Source organism: Solanum verrucosum, unplaced genomic scaffold, assembly GCF_900185275.1.
Source record: "Solanum verrucosum unplaced genomic scaffold, falcon-dt-bn FXZP01000060.1, whole genome shotgun sequence".
Classification (NCBI taxonomy): Eukaryota; Viridiplantae; Streptophyta; class Magnoliopsida; order Solanales; family Solanaceae; genus Solanum; species Solanum verrucosum.
This window is the reverse complement of record NW_026020129.1, coordinates 6,643,375-6,658,621: the sequence shown is the minus strand read 5'-3', so window position 1 is coordinate 6,658,621 and position 15,247 is coordinate 6,643,375. Positions and strand designations below refer to the sequence as shown.

The following is a 15,247-nucleotide window of genomic DNA, read 5'->3' as shown; positions in this document are numbered from 1 at the left end:
GTTTGGCAGTGAGGCATAGTTATCCCATAATGTGAAATGACTCAATAATAAATTATTGCTTCAAGAGACCCAAAATTACCCAAATTAAGAGTACTTAAAGATACTTTAATAGTAGTAGTTTTTTTTATTCTCCATGGACCACTACAAGATTTTTCTTTAAAAAAATCAATGTCCCACTTGAGCATCAGCTTTATTCTTTTGTGCTCCATCAATCAAATATGGGACAACATTTTGTTGCATTTCTTGAATATCCATTCCTAAGTGATATCCTGGTAACTTTATGAACTTCACTTTTCCAGCTTTATCCAATGTTTGTAATCCAAACGTATCCTCTAGATAAAGATTAGTCTGCCAAAAAAAAAATCATCTCCTTTTTTAAAAAAATTTATATACAACAACCGTAGGATGGTGTGTGCGCAGACTTACACCCCCTACGAGTATAGAGGTTGTTTCGGATAAACCCTCGGCTCAAATTTAAAATTTAAACAGGGAAATAGTGTTACCTGTTGTGGTGGCAAAATTTGAGAGTCGGTTCCATCTTGATAAAAGCCAAACCAAGAACTTTCTTTTGGAGTTATAACATTATCATTTTCAAACTGTAAAGATATTAAAAATAAAATGGGATTAATTATTTAGTAAGTAAATTGTTAAATTTATTTTATTTTATTTTTAAAAAAAGAGTGAAATGTACCATGATAAGAACAAGGTTCTGCAAGCTAGTGAAACGTTCCTTATAAATTGGATTAGTTGCATTAGGAATTTCATTATTAAGCTTTGGCAAATATCTACAACCTCTTAAATATCCAGCAATATCCTGAGAGAAAAAGAAAATATTTTTTAAAAATATTAAATTTAAATAATAATAAAAAGGAAGAAAAACAAAGAAACAAGAATTACTCACATTTGGAAGCTTGATATAGCCACTAGGAGCATAGTGAGTCTAAGATTTGCATATTAATTAAAAAATTGATAGAGTTAGAAAAAAATCACTTGAAAAAACATTATAATAAAATAAAAATAAAAATAAATAAATAAAGAGTAACATTTGAAGATAGTATACTTGAACATAGTCAGAATATATTCCAATTCCAGAAATACCACCAGCTCCATCACACCAAGGGTTACCCTGTCAATTAATAACAAAAAATATTTTTGCTAGTTAGTATTTTTAAGTTATAGCAGTTATCATTCTTTGCAAAAGGAATTTGGTACCCGACTATGTATTTATATCGGAAAATCATATTTAAGATTCTAATTTGAGATCTCTGATTATGATTGATATTAATGTTGTAACAAAATTACATACAGTGCAAGCAGGAGCAGAAGCAATGCCAGCATTAGGTCCACCAATTGAGATAAAGTTATTGACCTGTGGCACAATTTTAGTTCCAAAAAATAATAATCACAAAATGGGAAAAAATGTTGAAATAAATAATGTAAATAATAAGATAATATATTTGTTAAAATTCTCACTGGAGGTGCTTCATCACAGAACTCTATAAGTCCTCTGGCTACCATATTTCCCTGAAAAAAAAAACATGAATATATAAATAAAATATAGATTGACACATCTTTTTTTTTTTAAAGCGAAGAAGTGATTGAAAGTCATGAAATCTCAGGTTTAAATTTCAGTGCAGACATAAACACTAGGTGATTCTTTCTATTTGTCCGAGCCTTGGTGGACAAAGTTACCTGACATCTCTGTTGATGCTAATGGGAAGTGTTGGCAATGGTGTAGCCAGTAATTTTACGAAGGGTGTCCAGAAATTGTACACGAGTACATTTTTTCTTTTGGATTAATGAGTGCACCAGAAATTTTAAAATTAAACTACGTAATATACATAAAATTTGTAAAAAAGTACATAATATACATGAAAAAATTTGATTAAGTGCACTAGAAATTTTAAATATACATGAAAAAATTTGAAAAAAGAGAGGCTTAAAGCTGTTGCAAAGGCTTGGCTCTTTCAAGGCACCTTAAACCACTAGGCTACAACACCTTGTTGTGTTAAGAGTGTTCATAATACGTTATTTACCACTTTGTGTATTATTTTACTTGTCTATACGATATAATTTTCTGACGAAGGGTGTCCAAAGACTATATAGCTATGCCCCTGAGTATTGGTATCTTGTAAAATTAGTCAAAATGCACGAAAGTTGGATCGAACACCAGAATCTATCATATCATAAGGGAGACACATTTATGATTATAGATGAGTTTACCTGTGAAAGACCAACTATATTGTAACCTTGTTGAAGTTCCTTCATTCCCTTCACCTGTAATTCAATTCACATTCAAATTTCTCCATATATTTCTCTTTTTCATTTATTTGTTTATTTATTACTCTCTCTGTCTAACAATAATTGTCCACTATTGACTTGACACAGTCTTAAGAAACAATAAATAATAGGGGTAATAGTCACAAAATATAAATTATCTCTTAATTTTCTAAATTAGACAAGTATTGTTGGACAACTATTTTTAGCATAGTGGACAATTATTATTAAACGGGGAGAGTATTATTTTATTAACTAAAAGAAGATAAAAGAATAATCTAGTGGAGGCTCAATACCTTTTCACAAGCAATTTGAACCTACAAGTACAGCATGGGCAAAAAAAGAAAGGCACAGATTACAATTCACAAGAATTTTAATATGCAATTAATAATCCAATCAAAATAATGAGAATCACTACTTTTTATCAATTGTTACCTGATTTTCTAGAGGCATATAGTAGGAACTATACACTCCATCTCCAATTTCTCTGCCAAAAAAGAAAAAAAATCCAAACATTCATAAATGATACTAGTAAAAACAATAGTAATATACGAAAATATATAAAGTAATTATCATATATGTCAAAAAAATTGTCATTACGAGAATTTAAGTTATGTATACTGACAATGACAATTATAATGAATTTGGAGGTGAACCGAAAATATGGATTTTACACTATTGTTTCATGCATGAGAAGAGGACCACTTTGGAATGAAAAAAATAAGTATTTGAAGTTAAAATTGAAAAAGAATAAAAATAATAATAATAACACATTCAATGTAATTGTCCCATCTCTACATCTATAAGGTAGAGATGTTATTTTTGATACACACTAAATTAAAAAAAAAAGTTTTCGAAATAGGATTACAAAATAAACATAACACCAAAATTAACAAAATACAAAACAACGAATATTAATACACTTTGAAAAATAAGAGACTATACGATTATAAAATAATATGCTACTAATAAGGGATTTTTTTTTGAAAAACGTACAAGCAGTAACCATTGGATTTTGACAAGAGACTGAGTTGTGACGTGTAAAATGTACTTCCTGCATCGTTGCAAGACTCTCCTAGTCCTGCCATCAACCAAAAAGAAAATCGTTTTTCAACGATAATAACATATTCAGTATTTTTCACAAAGTGTGATTTCAGAAGAATATAGTACACAAGCCTTATTTCTATCTCAAAGGTAGAAAAATTATTTCTGATAAACCCTCGATCCAAGGAAAAACAATCTAAAGAAGTAATATAAACATACGAAATAACATAATAACAAAACAACAGATAGTAACAAGATAGTAACTACAACAACAAAACAAAATGATAGTCGACGTAAGAAAAACAACATGTAGTTACAAAAATGACAATATATATACATATAAATAAATAAAAAATTTACCATGCAATACTATGAGAGGAATAGAAGAAGAAAAACATATGGAACAGAAGATTGAAATGATAAAGATGAAATTTTCTGAGCATAAATAAGCCATTTGAAATTTTATTTAAAGCTTTTAATGGAGAAAATGTGCTGCGAAAGTTTTTGGTTCTTAAAGCTGGATATATATAGTACTAGTTCTGAAGCAATCAGTGTATAAATAAAATATTTGAAATTTACTTTATTTGTTTTTATAATTATTTCAAATTTTTTTTGGAAGAGTTTGATTTGGCAATTTTTTATTTTTCATTAATCTACTTGATTTTTACCTTGTATATTGTAATCATGTCTAATTATTAAGGATAGTTTTTTTGTTATCACGTTTATATTTTTTTCCTTTTTTTGACAAATCAAGATAAAGAAAAAGAGGAAAAAAAATGGTTAATGTCATATATGTGCATTTTTTTTTTTACGGAGGTCCATCGAAAAAAATTTCTCTATCTTCATAAGATAGAAGTAAGATATGTACACATCACCTTCTTCAGACCCACTTATAAGATTATACTGAATATGTTGTTATCGTTAAAAACATATCCTTTTTCGATATTAGTATAATTATTAAACTAGGTTGTGTGATCTGTTGATGCATGTCAATATGGCATGAACATAGAAATAATTATATTTATTTTCATTCAAATACTGATGTTCGATTTGGGTCCGGCTCCCCTTCATTACCCCTTCCCTCCATTTCGTTAAGTGCACGTCTAGATTAGAGACATGTGTCATATTTAAAGTTTAAAGGTCAAGATTATATTATATTAACAAATATCATAACTATAGTTAAGTCAACTAATTTTAGAAAACTACTCTCCAAATTTAGTAAGTATTACAATATATTCCATACAAATTTGATATTTATTAATATCATTAATTTCATCTTATATTTTTCATTTACATTTAAATATTAAAATTGTAGAACATGAAACGTTTATATTTAATGTGATATATAATAATCTTCAAAAACATTTGCATTTAAAACAATGTTATCTTCTATTTCACAAAAAAAAAAAAAAAAAAAAGGATTAAAGAATATTTATTTTAAAAAAAACATACTATATTTTTTCCCCTACAAACACAATACCACATTTTCTCCTTCGAATAATTTTGATACTTACGCTTAATTCTAAAAACCTTTCATCTTGTTATTTTTTTATTTATTTCGTGTCTTTTATTTTATGGCTTTTTTCCACACTGACAATTCGTAACTTTTTTGTTTTGTTTCTCAATATAGTATATATAATATTTCAAGAGAAAAGTTAATTAGTACATAAATTATTTAGTTGATTCTCACCTTAAATATCATACAATTTAATAATTAAATACAAAAATATAATATGAAATTAATGATATTAATAAATGTCAAATTTTGTGTAGAATATATTGTAATTTTTATCAAATTTGGAGAGTAGTTTTCTAAAATTAGTTGACTTAACTATGATTATGATATTTATTAATATAATATAATCTTGACCTTTAAACTTTAAATATGACACATGTCTTTAATCTAGACGTGCACTTGACGAAATGGAGGGAAGGGGTAATGGAGGGGAGCTGGATCCGTTTGCTTTGTTTATTTTGAAAATGGATAATTTACTTGGGTGCAAGATTATAATTCCAGCAAATTACCTTTTGGCCACTTTCTTTAAAAAAAATTAAAAAATATCAGCCAATTCCACACAAGTAATTGGCAAATTAAAGAGCCAAATATTGTGTATGATTTTCTAGAGAAGTTGACGTTTATAATGTATATTTAATATAATTGGTTTCCTAAATCATGAGTCTAATCCTTAATAAAAGTAATAATCTTAAATCCTAAAGGCGACATGTATTTTCCAGATTGAGTTTAGTTACTGATTATTGATATTTTGATCATGAACAAGATTTATGCGTTTAATTAAATTGATATGTAAACATTGTTTTCTAATTGATTAAAAGATTGTTATTTAGGCAATCTCCTTGATTTGTTCAATTTTTCACAACTAATATCACAAGAAAAATAAGAAAGATCAATGTTTTGATTCTCGATTCTAATATTAAACGAGAGGTTATACCTAAATAGTATTTGATACTCCCTCTGTTTCAATTTATATGACTCACTAACTCATACCTTTGATATCCATAAGTACCAATAGAGGACCAAGAAACTACTCGACCCTGTACATTGTAATAGGACAATGATATTATTAAAACTTGCTTGAACATGAATAACACCCTTTGGTATTCTACGTGTGCACCCTTACATGAACCAATACGTTTGGAATATCATTCTTGCTCATCGACTCTGTTTTCGAACCATCTTCCCTTATGAATCTAAGTTTTATGCATTGACATCGTAAAATAAATTTGACACAAAAGTATAGAAGGCAACATAATTGCTAACAAGGCTATCTGATATTAGTACATCTTTTTGCAAGAGTTGAATATTTTGGCACATACATTTACATAGAGAGTCAACAAGACAGCATAAAGCTTACAATCAAAGCCATGATATATTTCAATGAAGTTGTATATCGTGGTCATCACCTATCAAACAACCAAATCAAGCGTCAATAGACTGTTGATCTATGGTCAAGCCAACTAGTTCCGCGAAGAAGGTAGTGACAGGTGCAGGCCATTTATAAGATGACGAACCTTCAAAAGTAAAAATACTTGATGCATCGTCTTGCAAATCATGCGATGCCATGTGTTCCACATTTACAAAGCTCCCGTCTATTGATGCATTCCCTGCTAAGTAAGGAACAACATGCTTTTTCATATCACTGGAAGAAATTTGGAGATGATTCCCGGCTACTTTGACATATTTCACCTTCCCAGCATCATCCAAGGTTTTCAAACCGATCCAATCCTCAGTATACAGCTGAGTCTGCCAAGCAAAAGGAAAAATCTCACTTGGTTGAGCTTGAAGCACAAATGTACAGGAAAACAAAGTGTCTTTTCAAATATTGTCAAGCATAGTTTTCGCGAACCTGAAATGTGGTTTAACTAATAGGATCATGTGGTACAGGGTAAAATGTAAGGATAGAACTATGGGAAAAAGAATGGGGTGCAGGACAGATGTAAAACTTGGTTACAGTTGATTAGCAAGAAACTTGAGAGCAGACTCCACCAGGAAGTTGGACCAATTATTTCCGTTAATCATTAAACATAAAGAAAACAGGATGTCTAATAGTACAGAATAGAAACTCTAGACGTAACTCCTTGAATTGACGCTAGCCCTGACGACGTGATTGAAATATAAAGGCCTAGTTCTAGATCAAAATCAATGAATTGATTCTAGTTTGATATATGTTGAATTGAAATAGTGAGGTTTTTGTACGTCTAATAGAGTCTACTTGAATAAGTTAATGTTCTCTCTGGTAGCTTCTCATTTATGTGAAGTGGTTTACTTAAAATAGGCAAATGCAAGACATAAATGGAAGAAAGACTTGATTAAACAATATAGAGGAGTAGAAAGGTCATGAATTTTTTTATCTTTGAATTGTTAATATATTGACCTCGAGTTTTCCATATTTGTTCTGGAATCACAATAGAACAGATTTTCAGCATTAATGAAGCTGAATCTCAAAGTCAAAGCCATGCATAGTATATTCAGGTTGAGCCAAGATTAACTAGATCTTAAAGCTTGGCCTGATTCACGTCTACCTAATTGCGCAGAATCCAATCCTATGAAACTCTTTGCTAAACACCTTGATGGCAATTGTAGAAACACTTAGCGCCCTCGCCCCTCTGGTTTTGACATTAATTATAAGTAGAAAAGAAAAGGTAGCAAACACGACCTCTACATAGTAAGTTTCCTTCTACCTATATAGTCTATCCAGAAACACAAGACACACTTATCCAATTCTCAATGGTCACAGAATACAATCCTACAAACTAGAACAAGTAAGCAATGGTAGATTATGGTATTTGCAGTATCCTTGGTACTATTGCAGGATAGAGGAGATGAAGAATACGAGAGGAAAGTGGGAGAGGGAGAGTGAACAAAGAAATTGATCACAGGTGAAAAAATGTTTTTGGATTGGATAAGAGGGAGATCTAATCCCCTTTCAATGATAAGTGATGCAGGGATGGTTACTCATATGACTAACTGCAGGTTGGAGGTACGTAATCGTCAGAAAAGATACGACATAAGTAGACCAAGTAAGGTGATAGTGTTTATGTTAAAGACTTGGGAGAACAGTGAGAAGCAAGGAGATGGCGGTGTAATCCAGAAGTAGATATGTTGCCATCATCGGAACATTTAAGCAATCCATACATTTGGTTGCCATATTAACATTTTTGTCTGAAGCATGTCAAACCACAGCGAAAACAGTATTGGTGAAGAACATTGTCGACAAGGAAAAGGTCTCGCTCTTTCGCGGAACCAAGCATATTGACACCTCATTTGAACTTGTAGAGGAAGGAACAGGAAATATAGTATGAAAATAGTGCATTTGTCAAGGAAATGTTATATATACAGATACACAATGCACTTATTTGGTTCTTCTTGGATATCATACAAATGGAATAAAATAATATTGAGGGTGTCTTGTTTACTGAAATGGCAGTAAAAAGTAATATAATTGAACAATTCTCTTGACCAGATTTCACATCATACCTTCTGTGCTGGCAAAATAGGTTCAAAGGCCCCATCTGGATAGTATCCAAACCAAGAAGTCTCCTTTGGTATCAAAACAGTATCATGCTCAAACTGTGAATAAGAAAGCAAAAGAACATAGGAAAGAAGAGTGTGATGTAACCATAGCTGCTGCAAATTGTGGCCATTTGACACAAACTAAAAGAAAAATAGAATGCAATGGCAGGACTGACAAACCATGATAAGGACAAGATTCTCCAAGCTGCTGAACCGTTTCTTATATGTGGAATTTCTATGACTGGGGATTTCATTGTTAAGCTTTGGAAGAAACCGGCAGCTTTTCATGTACCCAGGAATATTCTATGAAGAGAGAAATACAAGTTAAGCTTCCAAACCTGAAAGATTGGTAAATAATTTGCACCTACATACACCTCCAGGAGAAAAAAAAGTCATACGAAGTTTCAACTTCCAAAAGAAGGAAAAGCAGATTAATTTACTTTTGATACCCTAGTTTTAAACACACAGAACTTGACATTTTGTGGCACTCACAGCAGCAGTGCCATCCTTCTTTTAGCATTTCTTTTTACATCCAACTGCACTATTCTTTGATTTCACTTCAGAAGAACAAATACATCTTAAATGAAATGGAAATCACAAAATAAAACAAACAAGAATTAGTTAATGAATGGTTCTAATATTCTTTTCCCTTGTCTTTGCTTCATCCACAACCTACCTAAAGTCCCAAAATTCAGCTGCCTCACCCTCCTTGAATTACCTTGACTCCCATATTACCAACCCCTGTTTACTGAAAAAGACGATACCAGCACATGTGCATACAGATAGTCAAAAGCACCTATTCACACAGTAGTCCTCCCCACTCCATCTGTCTCTATCACGATGTCTTAATCACACACAGAGAGCACAACCAAGAACATAGAAAATGCAGAAGAATCGTATTAACCATTTTCTTCTGATAAAAGCACAAATGAAGATTCTACCTTCCCTATTAATCCCATTCATTCCTATCCCCTATCTATATAAACCACAACCGATGCAGTTAACTCTTCTCTATCCTTAGATGAACTTACATGCAACCACTTCTTTCTCTTCAAACAATAAGTGCTATAAAATAGAGAAACAGAGAACAAGACATCTAGAACAGATTGGATGAGCGTTATGAATTTTGAAGTAGTGAGCTTTGTCCCTTATCAAAGTTGTAATCTTTTTACTGTCACAAGTCTTTATGCCGATTTGAATATGATTTTACACAGTCCACTCCCATTGAAATGCAGAGAAGAAGCATACTTATGAAATTGATTTTACAGTCCACTCCCACAAAATGCAGAGAAGAAGCTAATGTGGAGCCACTAAAAATTGTAAGGATTGTTTGCTCAGCACCTTATGACATTAAGTAATGGGGAATGCAGTAATAATGCCACTTACATTTGGAAGCTTGAGATAACCACTAGGAGCCAAGTGAGCCTGCAATTTAAATATTTATCACTCCAAGGAAGCATATCAAACATCCCTTGGTAAATAAAACAAAATCAGAACCTCGTAATACCTGGACAAAATCGGAGTATATCTCTGACTTGATTAGATTATCAGCAATTATGCAAAAAATTCCAGACTGCAAAATGAATAATGAGATCAACAACAATGCAAAAACACATCAAGGGGAATTTACATGATATGGTGGTCAACCTTGTCACCCCCCTGCTAAATCATACTTTGGTCGTATTTCCCCTCAATAATCATCATCAAGAAGCTAGAACACTGCCTAGGATGCTTCTATTGACTTTTCCCAAAGTAAGAAGGAAGAGGACCTCATGAAAGAACAGTGCTAGCTCACAGAGCAACGCCAGCAACAGTAAGAAGATAACCAGAAAAAAGTCTTACATAATTGTCTGATCCAGGACCCAAAAACTACCAAATAAACTTGTCTTATTGAAGGATAAATAGCAAATGATGGTACAAAATATACAAACACTTACACCACAGAGAGGAACTGAAGCAGTGCCAGCATGAGGTCCTCCTAAGGAAATCAAATTCTTAACCTGTCATGGCAATGAGCACAAACATTTATTATTGAAATTCCTCAAGTACACCAAACATAAGGACTAGACAGCCGACAACAGTAACATGTGGAATCAATTATATAAAGAAAATCCACGTGAACACTAAGAAATTCAACGTTACTCTCCTGGATTTGTCCTATTTCCTTCTTTGGAAACCTAAACCCAAAACTTCCCACTCAACATAAATTCCAGAGAGAATGCAGATTAAAAGGTTGGAAAGCTACACATTTGACCCCGTCAGCCCTTTAGGGGGTCAGTAAAATATATCAATTCGTTCCACCAACTATGATAAACAGGTAGATGAAGACTACTAGTGTTCCTCGGCGTGTGTTTTTTTTTTCCTTCATTTTCCATATGCATATCCCATCATACGAGTAGGGAATCTTTACTTCACTAACAATTAGAGGTTGTGTTATAGAATCAATAGGAGATTCCAACCCAAAAGAGTGACCTAATTAGGTGGTAGCCCATTTAACCAATAAACCCATTAGTATTTCTCTTTTTAATCAATGAGGGATAATTGGCACACTACAGGTTGAAGGGATGACTGGCTAGTGGCATATTAAGTATCGAAAGAAAGACTGGATCAAATTTCTGACTCTGAGCAATGTATGTACTGAACTTTCTCCAAACACAAAAAGAAATTCATCAGACAACAAATTAAGAATTATTTCCAGAAGTGAAGGTTGGCAGCAAATTCAGAAGAATGACTTCTAGTGATGGTTGAGAGCATTGAAGTGCTACATGGCCTGTTGTTTTAGAGAAGGAGGACATGTGAATAGATACTGTTCTGAATGTGTTGATAATCTACCAAAAAACCTAGCTAGGATTGAAAAATAAAAGGGGAACTGGAAAACTAAGATTCTTGGAGCATTGAGCCTAAGATTCTTTGTTTTTTTCCAAAAAATATTTTTTTATGACAGTGGTGTTTGGGCCAGCTTTTGAGCACCTCGACAATTCCATTGGATACCTGCTACTTGTCGCACAAGTTTTCAAAGAACATTATTACATTTGACAGTGAACCCAAAGGGTCTTCGACTCTTCGTTCCCACAGTTCTTTAGTTTCAATATTCCACTTACCTATTATAAGTAACGAACTTACTGCAAAGAGATAATTCCATGGTTCATAGGCTGATTTAAACTAATACAGTGGCTAACATATATCACACAGAGATACACATCCACATATGTAGTAAGAGCTGGATTGAAATGACTAGAATAAGAAAGATCTGACTTTGACTTCAAGAAGCAAATAAAATCGGAAGTCATCTTTATCAGATGCATATCAATTAGAGTTGCATGCAAAACGGTAAGGTTTTTTTCCCTACCTGTGGTCCTCCCTCACAATATTCCACAACAGCTCGGCCTATTAGGTTACCCTGTAACATAAGCAGATGAGTAGTGAATGTGCTGTCCATGCAACCATAAACCAATTGAATCCAAAATATTACATCACATATTAAGCATTTACTTTCCAAGTGAACGATATTGTTATGATACCATGTGTCTTGCATTATTCAAAAGCTATTAGTTTTGGATATTTGCTACAAGCTAGGTCAGTTTGGTCACTTGCAGTTGAAGGATCATATTGGTCACCTACAGATTATATGGATTAAATAAATCCAAGTGGGATTACTTAAGGATGATTTTGATTATTCTCTCTTAAAATATTTGGTTCAAATAGAGTTCTCAAATATTTATTTGCTTGGGACCTGACCCCCTTAATTTATTTCAATTGAAGCTAAGAAGTGTAAAAATATAGAGCTAATAACCCTCTGATTGACATACAAATATGGTACCAAGTGATGGAAAGATACACCAATAAAAGTAGTGCACAAATTTACAAGATCTAGTTTCTTTAAATAACCTGTGAGAGACCAACTATGTTGTAACCATCTTGGAGTTCTTTCATTTTCTTAACCTGTACCCGGAAGTTTGCTCTCGTCAGCGATAAAACGAATACGAGAGATTAGCCACAACAAAACAATTAATTGACAGAGCTCCATCACCTTGCTACACACTACATCAGCCTGCACATGAAAAAGAACAGATCAGAACTAGGTTCTGAAAACTTTTTTGCCCAAGACAACTACTAGCATTTAGATTTTAATGAGAGTCATTACCTGATCCTCTAAAGTGATAAACCAGGAATCCCATGATCCATTTCCAATTTCCCTAAAGAGGAGAGTTCAAAGATAGCACAAGTACAAAGCAAGATAAGTTACATAACCACGCCAAAAAAATTAAGCAGTGGTATGTGGATATAAAACAAATAGGTAATTTTGTAGGACATGGTCCATAAAACAGAATCATATCAACTAAAACTGTGTATGGAAATAGCATGGATTCAGCTTGTACAGTTCAAAATGTAAAATCCTGAACCCGGGCAATACTAATCGGTTTAAGATCTCTTTTGATGAATAACAAGCCATGGTGACATAGTACCCTCGTATCAAACCTATCTCAACTTTGGCTTAACGGGCAAACAAAACAAATTTTACTAATAATCTTGAAAACAAATACAAACTAACTAGTGACATCCTAAGTCTGTTTATTTCTTTCATTTTACTTTTTGTTTTGGCAGGTGGAGGGGGCGGGGAAGGGCTAGGGATGCCTTTGAGGAAACTTCCTATCCACTTTGCTGATTATCATGCAGCTTTAATCAGGCATCAATCTTTTCCAATAAGTGAAAATTAAGTGATCAACTGAACACGATTTAAAAGAACAACCACAATCCAGAACTGATTTAAACTCTGATAGGAAGCATAAACTCCTCTGTTTCAGAATAACAATGGCTAGCTAAAAGTGATGACTGCTAGTATATTACAAGCTATCTCATGACACAACTAATGATAAATAGAGTGGGCATTGATCAATTATCATACGTAACATTTTATCAGTTGTTTCCTTATGCGAGTCTCTTATTGAAAAGCTTATTCAAATAACAACAACATAGCCAGTGTAATCCGACAAGTGGGGTCTCAAGAGGGTGGTGTGTATGCAGCCTTACCCCTAACTTATGAAGGTAGAGAGCTTGTTTCAGATAGACCTTCGGCTCAGATAAAGCATATCAACATCAAGTATTGAAAGGAAAGCTTATTCAACTAATCAGAAGAATAATCATTATCAATTGCATTTTATAAGTTGTTTCCTTAAGCAAGTCGCTTATCAAAAAGTTTATTCAAATAATTAGATGAACAATCATTATCAAAATGCTTAAGCTGTATCAAACAAACACTAACACAACTAACCAAAGTCATACCAGCAGTCACATTACTTCAAGTTATATTCAAACGAACTACTCTCTCCATCCCAAGTTAAACAAAAAACTCTTCCCATATGTGACATCCAGAAATATTTGACACTATACCACCAACAATTATTATTCTATACAAACTTCACAACTTTTGAGGCAAGTGTCTACCAGAAACAGCCTCTCTACCCTACAAAGGTAAGGGTAAGGCCTACGTACATCCTACCCTCCCCAGACTCCACTTGTAAGATTACACGGGCTATGCTATTGTTGTTATTGTACAAGCTTCACAACTCTAAACTATTAAAATATTAATTTTGATTATTTTCCCCAACTATAACATACGAATACAGTGTTAGCAGAAATGTTCTACACGCCAAATAAGATTATCTCAAATAGTTAAATTAAGTACAGCCACTAAACCAATTTTTAAGAAAGGAATAATTACAAGCAATATCCTTCAGATTTTGACCATTCACTTAGCTCCTCTGTGAATCGTTTGACTCCACGATGCGAACACTGATCTCCAATTCCTATTAATCCAAAAAAAAAGTCATTTTTTTAATTAAACAACATTAACAGTAAAAAAAAAAACATAAACCAATACCATGGAGAACAATGAAAGGGACTGAGGATGATATTGGAACCCCAATAAGAATCAAGATGAAGAAGACTAGTGATGAAGATGAAAATCCACGATGACCCATCAAAATATTTTCTTGAAAAGTTCTGTTTTTTTGGTTCAAAATGTTTTCTTGATTTATTTTTTTTCACAGAGTCCCTTATCTCTCCAAGAACTTTTGCTGGAAAACTGGTAAAAAAATTGGTAGTGTCGTATATGAACCGATGAAGAAATAAAATAATCAACTGTAGAGTGGTGGACTTTTTTATTTTTTAATTAAAAAAAATGTGTTTAATTTATTTTTTTCGAAATTATCATTTATATTCTAATTAGAAAAATTAAAATGAGGCATAATTATTTTCGCATGGAAGGAATAATTGTCAATCTACCTATAATCGGATAGAAAAGTATTTAAATTATTGCAACTAACTTTTAATAAAAATTGTGAAGTATTAAATATTTATTATCTGACGTTCTGTTTTCTAATACGAATTGCATTTACGTTTCTTGTTATAAAAAATCATGAATAATATTTTGAGGGAGTATTGTGCAAGATTGCTAGGTATGGAACTACTTCAATGATGGTAGGTAGGAATGTAATGTACATGACCTTTTTTCCCCTTTTGTAAGTGAAGCAAACAAGCAAATGATAGAAAAATCGATTAAAATAGTTGATAAGTAATGAGTGTTGAAAATAAAATAATACATAAATAGTAATGCATTAGATAGTTTGAAATTAGCAAAACTTGTGATTAGTTACACGCATTAACATTTTACGTGTGAAAATGTTATGAACGAAATTCTTATTAGTGTTTATTCAAAATTAGATTTATTAGAATATTTTACTTCGTTGATTTTTGGATGTATGATTATTATTTTTCCTAAAAAAATGTTTGTCTATTGAAAAAATAACAAATGTGAAATAAAAGTTGGTCTTATGTGATCTTGTATTCGTTATGGAAAATGTTATAAATCAAATTGGCACATCACCAAAGCAA

General features: G+C 32.3%; 3 protein-coding genes across 4 annotated transcripts in view; all 3 read right to left on the bottom strand.

The window, feature by feature from the left end:
- LOC125826403 (deSI-like protein At4g17486) overlaps positions 1-15,247 on the bottom strand; it is a 554,011-nt gene that overhangs the window by 514,622 nt on the left and 24,142 nt on the right. The gene's annotated exons all lie outside the window — the stretch shown is intronic.
- Positions 166-3,778, bottom strand: LOC125826685 (uncharacterized). The gene is made up of 12 exons (XM_049506040.1): positions 3,682-3,778; positions 3,274-3,358; positions 2,713-2,764; positions 2,574-2,594; positions 2,224-2,277; positions 1,474-1,524; positions 1,307-1,369; positions 1,061-1,126; positions 902-940; positions 692-814; positions 504-596; positions 166-348 (listed from the first exon to the last, which is right to left on the bottom strand). The coding sequence occupies exons 1-12, from the start codon at positions 3,773-3,775 to the stop codon at positions 166-168; spliced, it is 924 nt and encodes a 307-aa protein (XP_049361997.1). The 5' UTR covers positions 3,776-3,778.
- LOC125826390 (uncharacterized) lies at positions 6,081-14,493 on the bottom strand. Its single transcript, XM_049505702.1, has 12 exons — positions 14,235-14,493; positions 14,076-14,160; positions 12,498-12,549; positions 12,384-12,404; positions 12,242-12,295; positions 11,703-11,753; positions 10,291-10,353; positions 9,861-9,926; positions 9,740-9,778; positions 8,534-8,656; positions 8,318-8,410; positions 6,081-6,583 (listed from the first exon to the last, which is right to left on the bottom strand). The coding sequence occupies exons 1-12, from the start codon at positions 14,332-14,334 to the stop codon at positions 6,260-6,262; spliced, it is 1,071 nt and encodes a 356-aa protein (XP_049361659.1). The 5' UTR covers positions 14,335-14,493; the 3' UTR covers positions 6,081-6,259.